Here is a 17,949-nt window from a genome sequence, read left to right on the forward strand (position 1 = left end):
GAGTCCGCCTGCCGATGCAAGGGACACGGGTTCGTGCCCCGGTCCGGGAAGATCCCACATGCCGTGGAGCGGCTGGGCCCGTGAGCCATGGCCACTGAATTTAAGTGGCCAAAGTATCTCTTTGCTTGCATTTAAGAGGAATGGGGCATCTGGAAGGGCTCCCATGGGTGGGCTGGAATTTCTTCTTCTGGAAATTTCAATCAGGCAGGAGATGAAGGGGAAGGAAGGGTTTGAGCTGAGCTCTGATGCAGCCTGAAGGGGACAAGTGGTTTCCATCTTTAGAGCAGTAAATGTGCCCACTGTCTAGCATCCTCAAGGCCCCTTGGAGGTTGCCCAGGCCTGGCCCACCCAGCACTGTTCACGACGGGGTCTCCCTGTCCACGTCCCTCCTCCACCTACAGGCAGAGAGCGAGAGAAGCCAGGCCTTAGGAAAGAACATTCTCCTCCCGGTCCTACTTGCCCGAAAGGTGTGGCCTTATTCTGGTTTTTGTTTTTTCTTAACAATGCATTGTTCAGAAAATTAAAAATTAAAATTAAAAAGATCAGAAAAAGTCAATTTGGTTACAAAACAAAAGGAAAATAATACAAGCTATTCTGTAATGACGTCCCTTTGGTTCCATTAGGCCTGATGAGGCACATTCTCAAGGCCCCTCAGGAGATGAATCAACTCTTTCAAAGGCACTGGGGTTCAATTCAGTGAATTACCCACTAAATGGCTCCCAGTTATCCTGAAAGAGATAACATCTCCTTGCAGATTCTTCATGTTCTCCCAGGGAGTGATGCACACACAGAGAAATTGTGGTTAATTGCATAAATGAGGCAGAAGTCGGCTGTATGTAAATTCAGCACTGTGGTTGCAAACACTACCTAGGACAATCAGAAGCAAGGGTGGGGAGAATGGGAGCTTCATTTTGGCATCCTCCAATCTTTTCCCCATTTTAATAGGCAGCACTGGCATTCTGTTTGCATGCTTCTTGCATTTTAATCCCCAGAATTCCTCTCTCCCCAATTCTGCGTTGTGTGTTTTAGGGCCACTTGCGCTGTGAGTAGTCACCAAAGCCCCATTGTAAATTATATAGAGGAAAAAGTTGGAAATCTTTTAATGGGCTTTTCAGAACTCTAAATTTCAAGGTTCGTGTTTTAATTTTAACCTTAACCTTAGCAGGCTCCTTTATCGCCTTGCTCGTACCTTTCTCATTACCCCCTCTCCTTCCTCCCTCTGTGCATCGCCCACCTCCATCTACAGGGGTGGGTGGGAAATTCCCTTTTGAAGTCAGTGGGTGCTCCAGACACTAGGATAAAGAGCATGGGGTAGACTGGCCCAAGATCTTTCTCACCAAAGGAAAAGAGAGTTTGGTCTCAGATCTTACCAAAGTGAAACTCCTTACTGTAAAGGCATTGTGAGCGAACTTTTCATTCCCAATGAGGAAAAGAATTAGACTTTTCCTCTGGATAACTTTGATTACACAGTAAGAAATACAGGATCAGATAAATTCATGAAGACTTCCCCCAGGCAACTGAAAGGGGAGGTTTAAGTGAAAATCATTGTGAAGTACCCTTCGCAGCAGGGAGCTGCATCAGAGCTTTTATTCCAACAAGTTGTTGGGATCTCATTATTAAGGGAGTTTGTGGACAGTTTGCAATTAAGTTTGAACCACTTCCTGCATGTTGCATCAAAACCATGGGATGCTGTGTCTTGGGCTAACATTTTTCTGCACATAGTGTACGCGGCTCTGAGCTGGAGGGCATAAATGTCATACCTTTCAAAGGGAAGATATCTTTGCACCAAACAGTCATGTAAACAGTAAATACATGTACTTTTTTTAATTATAAAAGGTGGATCTTCAATCTTAAGCAAAATATTTGTTCCCCAAATGCTTATCTAAAGTGTAAGAGGAGAAATAAATTATTAAGCCTGAAAAAAGTATAAGAACTCCATTTTTCAGTGATTTGGGGGGCTCCTCTTCCTCCTGCTGGCTAAAATGTATAGGCATTCTCCACCGCCACCCCCAGTTTCTCTTTTCAACCCTTGTCCCTGCTCTCCCTCCCTGCGTGCTCTCCTGCTTTCCTCTCTGGGTGGATGACTCCCAAGTCTAGGTTGCTTACCTGTTTGTTTATCCCCCTTGGATGTCCCACCACCATTTCAAACCCAGCATATCCAGAACTGAACTTTTATCAGCTATAACAGCACCGTCCAACAGAACTTTCTGTGATGATGGAAACATTCCATTTCCGTGCTATCCAATATGGTTGCCACTAGCCAAATGTGGCTATTTAGGTTTAAATTAATTAAAATTAAATAAAATCAAAAATTCAGTTCCTCAGTCACACTAGCTACATTGCAAGTGCACAGTAACCTCATAGGCTAATGGCTGTTGGATTGGGCATCACAGATCTTGAGCGTTTTTGCTTATATCTTTCCCGCAGCATTTTATTAGCTGTGGGTCCTTGGGCAAACTACCTGATGTCTCTGAGACTCAATTTTGTCATCTGTAAAATGGGACTGATAATAACCCCTGACGAGGTGGTTGTGAGGATTCAGTAAGGCAATAGTTAGAAGACACGTAGCTTAGTACATACTGAAAAGGCTTTTGTTAAATTGTAAATCCTTTTCCCTTCTCCAGTATTAACTTCCAGATATCCACCTGAAGCTTAGATGGTGTGAACTCACCAGAGCCATTATGGCTCAGTTTGCACTTTGTAGGAACACCTAAAAGCACTCTGGGTTTAAGCTGTAGACCTTTACGGTTTGGTTACTGGAAAGGTTCTGAGCGATTCTCTGCAGGCGGGTTAATACAAGAGGGCTCTGCAGGATCTAACAAGATTCTCCTAGGTTGCTGGGAAGTATTCAGTATTTTAGTTAGGACATTAGCCTTGTTTCCCAGGGCATAATGGCAGTAGAAAAATCCCCAAGAGACTAGCATGTGTGGGAATGTTTAGAGAGAGCCTGTTTGCTCCGGTGAACACCAGAGGGGTGGGGGGCAGTTCGGTTTGTGAGCGTGAACCTGACAAACGACTCCCTGGGCATCAGGAATGGCCTGGGCATTGGGTGCAGAGGTGTCCAGGGCCTTCTGGGAGAGCAGGGCCTCGGTCCTCACACAGGAAGCCCTCTGCCGTGGACCAGTCCTGCACACTCAACAAGTTTAAAAGGGGGAGGGGGTGTGGTTTATATTCCTGGCTGCAGTCCACTAAAGCTTTAATTACATTCATTAGGGATTTTGGAATAAACAGGTTGGTCAGCCTGAAATGGAGGCCCGTGCTCTCTGTGAAGAAAAGCTTCGCTAAATAAACCAGCAGGATAAACAGGATTTGGGGGGCACATGTATTTCTGGGAACCAGCTGGTGCTAGGGATTAGTGCATGCTTTTGGCATGCACATAAAGACTGCTCATTGTCAATCCACTGAAGGTCTGGAAGCCCCTCCAAGAAACACTTCATTAGCAGTTAAATACAGCGGCATTCTTGAAAATTTTAAACACGTACCCACACACATACCCTGAATTTTTTTTTTTTTTCAAAATAACCTGTAAAGTCCCTGTTTGGGATGGAACACGTGGGGGAAAGGTGATTAGGGGATCTTGTAAAATACAAATTAATTTTGAAGCAGTACTGACTAGTAATTTTGTATTATTCCCTTTTCCCCCCAAATTTAAAGGACCCCGGCAGTACCATTATGATATTCAAAGCAGTGCACCATTCAACGCTATAATGGGTCCCCCATAGCTGAGAGTTGGGCGCCATCGGCTCAGACCTTCCATATTAATAGACCTTTGGTGTGTCATTCAACAGTATATACTCTGTATAATAGTGCTCAAATTTTGCAGACATTATAGTTTAGCTGTGTCTATGTCAGAGGGAGACCCTGCAGTTATGCCACTAACCATCTTACTCAATTTTGAATCTTCATTAGGTATTTCCCAGGGGCTATGTAGAAATTTTTTTTTCTCTCTTCTCTCTTGCCTTCTCCCTTATTCTTCTGCCATCTGTTTTATCCCTATGTATTTTTCAAGCGATCAGATGAACACAGGATGATAAGAAATATGTGAAGGGTAATAATCATGGCCTAAAAAGGGAAGAGGGGAGAAAGTTTAACCAAGATGCAAAATGTTGGTAACATGGCAGTTCATCACACTAACCTCTCTAGTTTTGTGTGTTTTTGAAATTATCTCTGATAAAAAATTTAAATAATCACCATCCTCAACCCCTTCATCCGCTTCACCCCCAGCATTTACTCACAGTTTATAGCTTGTCAGGTATCTTTAGCATTCACAAACTCCTTGGGTTAAGTCAAGCAGGAAGAAGACACAGGGACGTTCATACCCCTTTGATTTTTTAAAAAATGATTATTCAGTCCTCAAATGTGTGTGTACTTACCTGAAGAATCCAATACCTAAACGCATTTATCAGGTGCAAACCTCCTGGAAAACAGGGAACACCAAACACTTTAGTCCAGAAGCAGCTTAACTGAACTCTTGCAACAAAAAGAAAGAAAAATCACTTGGAAAAATAATCAGCTTCCAAGGCCCATGAAACTTGAGGTCTGTAAGCTTGTGACGCCCACAGGCATATACTTTGTAAAGGCACAACCCATGTATAGAGCTGACTTTGCCCCCCACAGTAGTTTCACTGCCTGAGTGGATTAATCCATTTAAGAAGAAAATGCTGGGCTTCTCTGGTGGCGCAGTGGTTGAGAGTCCACCTGCCGATGCAGGGGACACAGGTTCGCGCCCCGGTCCGGGAAGATCCCACATGCCGCGGAGCGGCTGGGCCCGTGAGCCATGGCCACTGAGCCTGCGTGTCCGGAGCCTGTGCTCCGCAACGGGAGAGGCCGCAACAGTGAGAGAGGCCCATGTACCGCAAAAAAAAAAAAAAAAAAAAAGAAGAAGAAAATGCTGCTGTCTCCACCCTGTTCCCAAACAATGCTCTTCTGATTGCTACTCTGTATATAAGTGAGTCACATATACACAAAAATAAATTTGAATGAGGAGTTGGCCCTGTAATTGTATTCATGCATGCATGCGGTTATCTGAATGTGTGCTGAATATCCTTGCCTCACTTGGGGACGGTTCTCATCTTGGACAAAGTCAACTTTCTGTCTCAGCTATTAAGTGTATTGTCTGCCATCGTTGCTCCCTGATTCTCTGAGGATGGATAATGCATGTACCAACTGAGTTAGAATATGCCTCGGGTGGGATATTAGTTGAAATATTAGTGGAAATATCAGCGGATATTCGGGGAAATGTGTAAGTCAGAGATGGCACAAACTTTCAACTTATGCGTCACCTTAATCAGTGGATAGTGGCAACCTAGGGCTGGTGAAAAGGAAGATTCTAAGGCTGAATCCATAAGCAGCACAGGGAAAAGGGCTGGGATGGAGTTGCAATGGCTCTCATGGGCTGAGTGGATTATAAGTGGCACTGGAGACACTGTGCGTGCCATCCCTGGCATAAACAAACCCTACCTGTGTGAGATCTCCTCTGACACTGAGAGTCCTCTTCCGTCTCACACGCTTCCTCTCCTCTTTCTCAACCCAAAGTCTCCTTAGCCAGAGTCCTCCAGTTCACCCCATCCCCTGGTTCTAGATTCACTCCAAGTCACTTGTCTTAACTAAATGTTGACTGTCACCCAGCCCACTTGGTCAGAAGAGCCGACCTAAGTGGATTGGTCATGGCAGCATCAGAGAAGTGCTTTTCTTTGGAAAGAGAAAATTTTGACCCCAGACTTAGATTTCTGTCTAAGTCCATCTTAGGTAGACTGGACTGCATAGGTTCCCTGCACAAATGACCTCTTACATAAGAATTATCCAGTCAGATGGCTGTTACATTTTTGACATAATTCCTGGGTGAGAGTCAGGGGCATAGGGCCAACACCATGGAAATAGCAAGAGTCTGAGCAGCCTCCTGACATATGTGCAGTATTATGCTGAGCCAAGTGCTCTTCATGCTTTTATCTAGCGAGATCTTGACAATAACCCCCATGAGGTAGGTGTTAGGGTTACCTCTGTTTTATAAATGAGGATCCCAAGACAAGAGAGGGTAAATAATTTGCCGAAGCTTGAATACCTAAATAAGGAGTTTGCCCCCAGAAGCTAGACTTTCAACCAAGCTGTGTTCACAGCTGTTAATGATACTGGAACTAAAACTCTGGAGACCTAAATCCAATTTTTTTTTCTTTAGTTTTTAAACTTTTCCCAGCTTATGAGGAGAATTATGCACCATCTCATTAGCAGTTTACATGGAAACCTCAAATAACTCAGTTAATTTACTTCCAGAGGAGGCAAAACAAGGAAACTCAAAAGCTATTTGTAGTTTTGTACCACAAAACCTCATAAAATACAGCTTCTTTGTTTTGTTCATTGGTTTTTACACGGATGTCAAATTAGCAATGAAAACCATGTGTAAGAAATAGCCATAGTTATTTCCAATTCGATGAAAGTAGAAAAGGAATGGAAGGGATGATAGAGAGTTGCCAACAGAGGGATATTCCAGTTGGCCGTCAAACCAGAGATTTGTGGGCTTCGTTTTCAGAAGTGGTTTTTATTCTTGGCATTGACGATGAAAGAGACCATGGTTTACTCTATTCGGGCTAAAGTAAATCAAAATTAATTGCTTCACTGATAATTTACGCTGAACTGTGGCTTTAAGTAGTGATTGCTGGAACATGAACCAGAGATTTCATTAAGGTAGATTAACTATATTATTCCTTTGTTGTGAGAAAATACCCAGTATTTATTGGGAATATACAAAATAATGGTATTCAGGGATGGGATTTTGTTCATTACTGCAGTTACTTAGCCTCCATGCATGAATTTCATTTGAGTGCTAAAATTCCGGGAAAGAGATTATCGGTTTTAAAAAAAAGTAATTCTTAAGTACTCTTCACAGACAGCTACTAGTCTTTGAATGATGCTGTTCATAAGGGTGTTTCTGTTGGTCTGCAGTCTCCAAGTTGCCTAGGGTGTGTGGGGCCCAGGAGCAGGGGCATCCAGCACCCACCGCCCCTGTGTGTTGTTTCTCCAAGCTCTGGGAAAGGAGAAGCCCCTGGGTTTGGGTGCTCATGTATTTGGCTTCTTTCAGTTTGCAGCATATTGCAAATGATTCCTCCTAAATTTAATAGTTCCATTTTAGTCAACATTCCTTGAAACTGAATTTTTAACAATGGCCATGATAGAAAATAAAGTTGGATATTTTTAATAACTTGTATCTAGAGAATAGTTATAAGCAACATATTATTATAAACAGTATATTACAATGTACATATGATGTGATTACAAAATAATAAAATTAAATTTTATATTGTAGCTTCTCTGCATCTCAAAAAAATTTAAGTACATGTATTCTTCCCCTGTTCTATTGTTATCATAATCTCAGAATAAAGGACAGTCTTTCTCATGAAAGGACTATTTTATTCCAAGATTATGTCCTTTCTATATTTTATGTTACAGTGGCTTTTTCTTTTTAATGAGAGGCTGGTGATGGTAGGTGGTAGTTAGATAAGGTGTACCACTTGGCAATAGAAATGGGCAACCGAGTGTTAGTTATTAAATAAATTTATTTATTTATTATTTTTGGCTGAGTTGGGTCGTTGCTACGTGCAGGCTTTCTCTAGTTGTGGTGAGCGGGGGCTACTCTTCATTGCGGTGTGCGGGCTTCTCATTGTGGTGGCTTCTCTTGTTGCGGAGCACGGGCTCAGTAGTTGTGGCGCATGGGCTTAGTTGCTCCACAGCATGTGGGATCTTCCCGGACCAGGGCTCGACCCGTGTCCCCTGCATTGGCAGGTGGATTCTTAACCACTGTGCCACCGGGGAGGTCCCTAAATAAATATTTTTTAAAGTTTTAGAATACTCAAGCTATACTATAGCTGCCCTTAAAAAAAAAAAAAAAAAAGAAATATAGTTGTCAAGAGAGTAGTTAAGAAGATCACCTATTCTCTTTTTTTCTTATGTCCTTCTCTTTTCTCCTCTCCCTGTCCCCAAAAATAAGGTGAACTCTTAATAAACTAACTACAATATCTGATATGAAATTGGCTTGCCCTGGTGTTAATTTATTTTGTGCAAATTAGACTGGAACTACTCCTCAAAGTCCAGGAACTATATCCTCCTGTATATATCACATGTAAACTTAGTAAAGAAGAGGGAGGAAGAAAAAAGGTGTCTCACTTAATGCAATAAACTGTTGGTTTTGGTTTGGTACCCAAGAACAAAATCTGATTCATTGGTGGTGCTTCAAAAATTATGCCCACAACCCCTGTGAATATCAGATGAAAATCTCACACACACAAACACACAAACCCCTCACAAGTTAAGTGCCAAACTGATCTGATTAGATGGTGTGGGTTTTCTTCTGGTGCTTCAAATATTATGCCCACAACCCATGTGAATATCAGATGAAAATCTCACACACACAAACACACAAACCCCTCACAAGTTAAGTGCCAAACTGATCTGATTAGATGGTGTGGGTTTTCTTCTGGTGCTTCTTTTAGTTTTATTATTTTGCATTAAATTTTTAACAGCAGCATATTAAAAGAGGCTCTGAGTTTTGGTGACACTGCGAAAAATTTTATGAAGCTTCAAAATCCACCCCATAGGCCTCAGATTGTGAAGGCAAAAATAGCTCTGGGATGAGAAATGAAACATATGATTGTTCAAAACATTACTAGAAACTTTCTGAAATTAATGTTACTTGGGAGTCCAAATTGTCTTTTGTCTTTGAAAAGAAGAGCATTCGTTAAGTTCCCTGATCACCAGGAAAGGCCCTTCTCTTAAGGAAGGGGCACAGACAAGCAGTCACTCCACTTGCTGCTGCAGGTCATGTTTCACTGGCCAGCTGTTCTAACCAAACACCCCTCAACCTCACTGTGGCTTTAAGTTGCTAAAATGAGAGGAGCCACCCCATGAATTTATTAGCAGATGTGTGTTCTGAAAGCCATCATTACTTTGAGACCTAGAACAGCCAGGTCCTCTGACGTGTGGACCACACATGATCACATGATGAAATGTGCCATTATTCCCATAGCCTCTATTCGAATGTCTTACGGATCATTCTGCTTCCTTACTGGCTTTCCGTCCATCCTTGTCCTGGGTTGCGTGTCGTAATAGTTGGAGAAAAGGAAAATCCCTAAGGTACTCTCCACTGGAAAGATCGATTGTTGTCCTTGTCAGGTCAGAGATCCCACTGTCCGGAGCGATGAGTTAGCAGATTTGCGAGTGCTTAGAATTGTGGTCTATCTGCCAGCTCCTAGCAGCTTTCCTTAAAAGCTTTCTTGGTTTCACAAACTGGTTTTCACCAAAACATGACAGTGCCCAAAGGGCCATTGAAAAGGCAGATCAAAGCCTTTGAGCTTGAAATGAAGTAGTTGGATGTGGTACTTTGTACAGAGGTCTGGTTGTGGACCACATCTGAGCCTTGTGCGACTGTATGAATCTCCCAAGTAGAGGGCAGCCTATAACTGCATAGAAAAACACCTTTCCATCAAGTAGCTGTGCTCCTGTTGCCTGTCCTGCTAGAAAGGCCTTCTACAATTGGCTTCTTCTCAAGAAATCAAGGCAGAGAAGTAAAGAAGAGGAGGTGTGTGGGTTTATAGATGCTCCACCTCCCAGCATGTTGACCTTAAGGAGAGGAACCATCTGTTTGTATTCCAGCTACTGTAACTACCTTTTTCAAATTTGCCTGTGATTGAAGCAGTAATTTAATCAATCAATGCATGCAGAATCAGTGAAGGTGGCTTGTTGCTTTCAGAATCAGCAGAACTCATGATTGCAATACTTATCCTAATACGTAGTAGTTCAGCTCAGAAGTAACCAAACTGCGACGTTAAGCGTCAGAATGAAAGATTTGTGAGTTAGGATTTCCAGAACAAGAGTCATTCATATGACATTTGTCAAACACTGAGTGCCAGGCCCTATTCCAAGTGCTTTACATGTATTAATTCACTTCATCTTCACAACTCTGTAAGATAGCTCTTATTATTTTCACCATTTATAGGTAAGAAAACTGAGGCACAGAGAGGTTAGGTAACATGCCCAAGGTCACATAGCTGGAGAATATAGAGGAGAAATTAGCATCTAAACAGTCTGCCTACAAAGCCCACCTCTTAACTGCTACACTAATATTTTCAAACAGCAGGCCGTGACCTATTAGTAGGTCAAGAAGTTAGTGTGGTGGTCATGACCAGGATATTTTGTTAAAATCAAATAGAATAGAAAAATATCAGAATATATCACAGGTAGTAAGGATTGTTTCAAGAAATTTTTGTTTCAGATGTTTACATAAAAATTCTTTGTCTTTGCGCCCAGATATGTTTCACAAGTCATAGTTCTTCTAAGTTCAGAAAGACAATATGGTGCAAATACTGCCTATTACTAAACTCTCCCTACAGGGTCCAGGGCAGCCCCCTGTAATCAAACACACTGATGTTTGTGCAGTGAAGCATATAAATATTCACACTAAATACAATAAATAAAGTGTGTAAATAGACTTTAAGTAGTTCATGGCAGGGTTGGTCCCCCTGTGAGCTTTGCTGTCAAACGTAAGAAACTTTCCAATTTTCAGAGCTCTAGAGATTTCAGAATTGCAGATTGTGGACCTAGTTATACATATGTGTGTACAGGCTTTCTTATAATGGATTGAGGTCAAAAAAGTTTGGGAAACACGGCCTGCGGGAATCATTGACTGTTGGAGCTGGGAAGGAACATAGGGGTGATATATTTCTTATACCCATAAAACCAAAACTCCTCAGTTTTATCAAGTAGAAAAACCAGGACCAGACCGGGGGTTGGGGTGAGCATTGAGACTTCCAGAGGCCACCCACTTCTTCTCCCCAAAATGAGCCTCCTGACACACAGCTCCGGCCTCTGGACTACACGGCCTCTTCAGAGTCTTATAATAACAACCAAACCACACCATGCATCTCAGAGTCTGGATTCTTGTCAGGTTTTTCTGAGAGAGGCTCGAGTTTCTAGTGGTCACTTGCATCACTGGGTTCTCCAGAGCGGGCGGAAGCCAAGTGATTTTGCCCCAGCAAGACACTTGGGCTCAGGTGTTTGGCCAGAGAGTGAGGTGCAGGGCGGGCTCTGCCCGGGCTCCAGCCAACTCCATAAATTTCCTGAGTTTGTGGTTGAAACTGGTCTCCATGGACCAGCAATTTGACATTTTCCCCCTGCGGTGTTATAGTCATGTTTCCACGTTTAATATGTCAGACTGAATGAACATTGTGGTCTAAGGATTTAAAAGATTTATAATGGAGTCTTGAAAATTTACTTAAGGAATAAGTACTTCCCCAAGCAATAACAAATATTACTGCAAATGACCATATTAAATTAAAGTAACTTGGGCATTTCTGATTTGTAGGAAGGTTAAAATTAATCTTATGGCAGTTTCAGTTTCAAAATGAAAACATGACTTTGCCTCACCACAGATTTGCAGGCTGTTAGTCAACAGTGAATGAACCCTCAAGTGACTACTTTTTTTATTTAAGAAATATCCAGTTCACTCTATGTGTAGAAAAGCAATACTAGAAGGAAAATACCCTGAAAAATCAACCATAGTTGTATCTGCAAACTTCAAAGGTTCTGGTAAAAAATGTTTTCATAAGCTGAGTGGTGAGTACTTGGATTGTCATTTTATTCTTCTTTAAACTGTGCTTGTAAATATGTACCCTCAATTGTGTGTGTATTACCGAATTTTTTTTAAATGTTTTTAAGCACAAGTCACAAATCCATAAAAATTTTTCTGTAAGTGTTCTTTAATGAGAAGTCTTATTTTTATACTTTTAAAAAGGAAAGGAAGGCTTCCTTATCCATCCTTCATCCCTTCCCCGATTAGTTCCTTTAGTGAATAGGCAAGGAGCCTGGTTCAAATGCTTTCTTTCCATATTAAAAAAATAATAATAATAACTACAGGTATACTGGTAAATGTTTAATGGCTGACTCTTGGGGTGGGGAGAAAACCCTGATTTGTAATATTTGCCAATTTCCATGGTTTAAGTACTCCCATCATGGCCAATTTCAAGCAACCAACATTACATTGCTGAACAGAGTTGGGAAGAAATGTGCAGTAGCATACAGCATCATATAGTATTCTACCAAACAGATATGACATTATTAATGTAAATAACCTAAATAGCATAGATAATAGTAAAATGAAAGAAAATGATAAGAACTGATAAACCTTGTGTATTGTTACCTTTATTTTTTTAATTTTATTTATTTATTTTTTTTGCGGTACGTGGGCCTCTCACTGTTGTGGCCTCTCCCGTTGCGGAGCACAGGCTCCGGACGCGCAGGCTCAGTGGCCATGGCTCACGGGCGCAGCCACTCCGCGGCATGTGGGATGTTCCCGGACCGGGGCATGAACCCGTGTCCCCTGCATCGGCAGGCGGACTCTCTTTATTTTTAATATGCTTGTTTTAATTTTAAGTTCACATAATTTATTTTTTATTTATTTTTTAATTTTTATTTTATATTGGAATTTAGTTGATTAATGATGTTAGTTTCAGGTATACAGCAGAGTGATTCAGTTTTACATATACATATATCCTTTTTCAAGTTCTTTTTCCATTTAGGTTATTACAGAGTATTGAGCAGAGTTCCCTGTGCTGTGCAGTAGGTCCTTGTTGGTTATTTTATTTTATCTTTTTCACTTTTTATTTTACATTGGAGTATAGCCAATTAACAATATTGTGATAGTTTCAGGTGCACAACAAAGGGACTCAGCCATACATATACACGTATGCATTCTCCCCCAGACTCCCCTCCCATCCAGGCTGCCACATAGCATTGAGCAGAGTCCCCTGTGCTGTGCAGTAGGTCCTTGTTGTTTATCCATTTTAAATATAACAGTGTGTACATGTGGATCCCAAACTCCCTAACTATCCCTTCCCCCATGGTAACCATAAGTTCATTCTCTAAGTCTGTGAGTCTGTTTGTTTTGTAAATAAGTTCATTTGTATCATTTCTTTTTAGATTCCGCATATAAGGGATATCATACGATTGTTATCTATTTTAAATATAACAGTGTGTACATGTCAATCCCAAACTCCCAATAACATAATTTAATTTTTTAAAATGGGTATGTTTAACAACTGGCCTAAATCCCTAAAAATTTAATGATCAGCTCTCACAAGCCAGCATAAGCCCGCACCAGCACACGAGTACTCAGAACAGTTGCCATTGCAAAGCAGAAAGAATTCAGGGACGTGGGCACAGCGAGCCTTCCCTGCATCACAGCCCCGTGAGGCTACAAATCCAGGGCCCCCAGGAGCCAAGGGACCCCACAGAGCAGAACTGGCAGACCCTGGGAGGATGAAGGCCCCTGCTCTTCCAGTTGCCCCACTTCCAACGTGTAAACCCCCGAGGGGTTTCCTCTGCATTTCCTCAGGCCCTAAGCTTCAGCTCCTTAACCCCTTTCAACTTAACCGTGACTCTCCAGCTAACACAAGAAAGCTCAGGGTTCTTTGCTGTGCCAGTGGCAGCCTGGCAGAGCAGGAACGTTCGACAGGGTCCCAAGACTGACTTCTCAGATGCCAGCTCTGCCACCAGCCAGCAAAGTGACCTTGAACAGCCCCCTTCACCTCATTTCCCAGTTACTGTGAAAAATGAGGGCGTTGGATGAGGTGACCTGTCTCATCCAGGTTCCTCGCTGCTCTAAAACCCCATGTTGGCTGCGATTACTGAGGGCTTCAGAGAACATCACGAGTCATGTCAAAATCCATTGAGAAAAACTCATCAGACCACAGAGTGGTGTGGCTTCCCAAGCCTGAGCTCTCTCTCATCTGGGAATACAGGGGAAACATTTCTAATCCTGATGAAGAAAAGAACTGGGCTCTGGTCCTTCAAGGATATGTCGAAGTGCAGCTGCCCTTGAAGGTGGAAAATGCTCAGAGCCAACTTAAGTCCAGTTCTTGGCTGCAGTCACAGCCTTTATTTATTCTACCTCATCAGGTTCTTTATAAACTTGTCTCCCCAGGTGATTCTTTGCCATTGGGAATCCACCCATCTTTTGACAAACAACTGTATTGATGGAACATTGCTTGAAAACTTTAAGGTTTAAACAAGTCTTCAAAAAATAGGTAAAGTCATGGGTGATAAGTGAAAGAGGAACAGTGCAACACTGCCAAGGGAGAAACTGGTGAATTTTATCCAGCGCTCCAAAGGCGTTTTTATGCCCATGCGTGTGTGTGTGTGTTGTCACCAGGAATAAATTCTGCAGCTGTGTATCTTGGTATGGCAAGCTTGCCTTGATTTATGGGTATAGCTGCAAGTTCATAACCACCAATCCAAGGGAGAAGGAGGGAGAGTGGAGGGAGAGAAGGGTTGGCAGAAGTGTTTTATGAGTTTCATGTTTAATGCTTTTAACATGGTGCCTCGTTCTCGCTTCTAGAAAACACAGCAGATACAAGCCAAAAATAGATGGCTATCCATAGCCAACCAAATCCATGAGGGGGTGAAGGTGAGGGATATGTGTGTGCACATTGTCGTGGTTGTTTATAGTTGTTTTTATCTCTGAGCTGTAGGAGAGTGTTTATTTTACAATAAAAACTGTGAGCTGTGAAACTTTTATACTTTTTAAACCAGAGTAAGAGAAGACACTGCAAAGCCTGCAAAGCTTGCTAGCTCGCTCTCTCTCTCTGGCAGGAGTTTCTTTCTGACACTCTCTATGCACTCTCTGGGCTGATTCCTGGTCAGCTATTCTGCATCCCATCCTACTATACATGAGGCATGAACCAGGTGCTTTCAGAGCCATAGACATGCAGTGCATCCTCAAGAAACTTGGAGTAAGGTAGATGGAATATACAGATAAGACCACATTTATGAAGCTTTCTATAATAATAACAGCCACTTCCTACATGACAGGCACTGCTGCCTCGTTTAATCTTCACAACAGTCCTCTGAAGTCAGCACTATTATTGCCTTGTCCACCAGCAGGTGACCTTCCTCCACCATGAATATTCAGACTCACAAGATGACCAGAGGCCGCCATGGGCGCTGGGTCTTTTCAGAGAGATAAAAGGCAGAGCCACAGCCTGCCAGCAGGGCCGCGTCACACCTTCTGTGAAGTCCTTACTGGTACACATGGCAGTCTATCCAGATGCAGATGGAAGATGCCCCTCGGGAAAAGATGGGAGCTGCCCTGGAATCAAAGCTCTTATAACGCTCCCTGGACACGCTCCCCAGTTCTCTGTAAGGGGCACGTTCAGGGGCAAGATCACAGCGCTCAGGAAGCCCAGAGCTCTGGCTTCCTAACAGGTGTGGACAGATGGTTTCTAGCTCCTCCCACTCCAGATGTCATTTACCAGTTGGGGGGGTCAGTCTTAATATAAGCAGTGTTGCCCTGTAGCATATTTGACTTACCGTCTTGGCAGGTTACCAGAGTTAACCAAAGATCAAAGTCTCTTATAGAAAGGGAAAAGAGGTATGTTAACCCTTTATCTACAATTATCAGTCCCATTTTTCAGAGACTAAAGCTGAGGCTTAAGAGGTTCATCAACTTGCCTCGAGTCACATAGTAAGTCACACAGCCAGCATTTGAACCCTGGCCTGCCTGACTCCAAGTCCCATGCTTTTAACTAAGATGCAAGATGTAAATTTTTCATTCTACTCCATAGCATATCTGTGTTGATTTTCCTACTTAAAAAACTAACTTAGGGCTTCCCTGATGGTGCAGTGGTTAAGAATCCGCCTGCCAATGCAGGGGACACGGGTTCGAGCCCTCGTCCGGGAAGATCCCACATGCCATGGAGCAACTAAGCCCGTGCGCCGCAACTGCTGAGCCTGCGAGCCACAACTACTGAAACCCATGCTCCGCAACAAGAGAAGCTACCGCAGTGACAAGCCCACGCACCACAACGAAGAGTAGCCCCCGCTCACTGCAACTAGAGAAAGCCCGCACGCAGCAACAAAGACCCAACACAGCCAAAAATAAATAAATAAAATAAATAAATTGAGGAAAAAAACCTAACTTGAATGACCTACACTGAAAACACTTGGTCTTCCTGGAAGAAGCAATATGTTTAGCCCGTGGTTTCACCCACTCCCTGGTGCACTGCATACCCCAGTTGAAGAAGCTCAGCAGTATGCCAGTTAGCAGTTGTACTTAGAATAATAAACGAAAGCACCAGTTCCTGCTTTTCTCTATAGTCCAGATTTTGAGTAGAGGTTTATGAGGAGGGAAAAAAGAAGTTTTAAGAGCAACAGAACCAACTTTACATCTGAAAATAAATGAGTACGTGGCTGCCGGGTGCAAACAATTCTGTTTTACATTGTCATTCCTTTCTTCTTTTTAAATCCTCACCATCTTGTAGCACAAAACTGAAGAGCTCAAGGCAAAACTTGTAGCTTTATTACAGTTTGGTTCAACATATAAAATCCAGTTTATGCATATAGATTATATTGCAAAAGCCCTTTAAGAAATGTGCCCGCCGTGTTCCAAGTGTAAAAGTAGACATTTTAAGACACTGTAACTCTATTGTAACATTTTTTCATTGGGTGTTTGAGCAACTCAAAGCTTTTAGCAGGCATGGGAGCTATCCGCTGGCTTACAAAATGCCGCAGTGTAATGAAGACAAATGTAAAGGAATTTTGTAGGCAGGATGTGAAATGGGTTGGGTAAAATACCATGTGTAAGTGCAATGGAATCAGTTTACGATGAATTGTATTAAAATAGTCAAAGCACAATTGGTGAGAGGGTGGGGTACGGAGGGGAGTTGAGAGGTATGGTTATGGTCTGGTTCTTCACTTAGGCAGTGGGCACAAGTGTATGTTTTTTTCACCTAAACATTTTCATATACTCTATTCACTAGGCTTTTCGTCGCAGTTTTCAAAAATGCAGTTGACATTTGCTCTTTAGGTAGGAGATACCATTTCATAGATTGTTTTGAATCTCTTAGTACATGAATTTATGAAATGCTAGATTAAACAGTGAGAAAAGAACAAAGTTTGAATGTAACTAGCATAAGAGAAAGAATAACTTTGAAGTTTCCGAAGTGAAACTACCAAGAAAAGTCACCTTTCCCTTTATGAGTAATAAGATCACAACATGAACAGATCTTTCTCCGTGATCTTCCTCCTGGTACAGTGCTCGTACCCTCTTATTGAATCTGCTTGGGCAGGTTTGTTCAGTCATTTGATAAATGTTTGCTAAGATGGGCCTGGCAGCGTGCTAGCAGAGATGATAGGGACTCGGGTCCTTTCTTTTCAGCTAATGGCTGGGGAGACAAGACCTTCAATCAGCCTAGGAAATGTTAAAAACCCAAATAATGGTATGAGAATCCAGAGTACAAAAAAGAATCAAAGTTTTCATGAAGCCATAGATGTTCAGTGGCACAAACAATACATACTACCAAACTACAGATGAAGGAAGTCCTCTGGAGCTGGGGGTGGTTGGGGAGCTTCGAGAGCAGGTGTACTTTCTGAGGGTCGAGAGGACCTTCCCAGAGAGGCAGTCTTGTAACTGAAGGCAGTGTAGTGAGTACGGAGTCTATGTGTATCCATTTCCTGCACAGAGGGTTTGCCCAGGGAAGAAAGGATCCTGACTTTGAGGAACTTTAAAACAAGGAGCTAGAAGATAATTTCATCATGTAGGAAAAGGGCAACTGTTGTGAGTTTTTGAAGTTGGGACCTGTGAATAAGCCCCTTTCCCAGGGTGGAGCGCCTGTCAAACTTGAGTTCACTGTCATAATCCTCCGGCTCTGTATGTGGTCCTGGGTACTCATAAATGGTCCCTTCCACTGTTGCTGCAGGTTCATGACAGACGCTGCCCGCCGAGAGCAGGAGTCCCTAAAGAAGAAGATTCAGCCGAAGCTCTCGCTGACCTTGTCCAGCTCCGTGTCTCGAGGGAATGTGTCCACGCCGCCTCGCCACAGCAGCGGAAGCCTTACTCCCCCCGTGACCCCGCCCATCACCCCCTCCTCTTCATTCCGCAGCAGCACGCCAACCGGTGAGTGGCTCGGC

The 17,949-nt window shown here is 42.7% G+C and overlaps 1 protein-coding gene across 4 annotated transcripts in view; it reads left to right on the top strand.

Annotated features, from left to right (window-relative positions):
• The window catches only part of JAZF1 (JAZF zinc finger 1), a 337,129-nt gene that overhangs the window by 269,234 nt on the left and 49,946 nt on the right, over positions 1-17,949 (top strand). For all 4 annotated transcript variants that reach the window (XM_089917587.1, XM_022584477.2, XM_022584468.3 and 1 more), the window contains exon 3: positions 17,739-17,935. In XM_089917587.1, the coding sequence (XP_089773713.1) occupies positions 17,739-17,935 (197 nt within the window). The remainder of the gene's footprint in view (positions 1-17,738; positions 17,936-17,949) is intronic.

Source organism: Delphinapterus leucas, chromosome 9 (genome assembly GCF_059928025.1).
Source record: "Delphinapterus leucas isolate spDelLeu-1000000601 "Yukka" chromosome 9, BTC_Dleu_Yukka2, whole genome shotgun sequence".
NCBI lineage: Eukaryota > Metazoa > Chordata > Mammalia > Artiodactyla > Monodontidae > Delphinapterus > Delphinapterus leucas.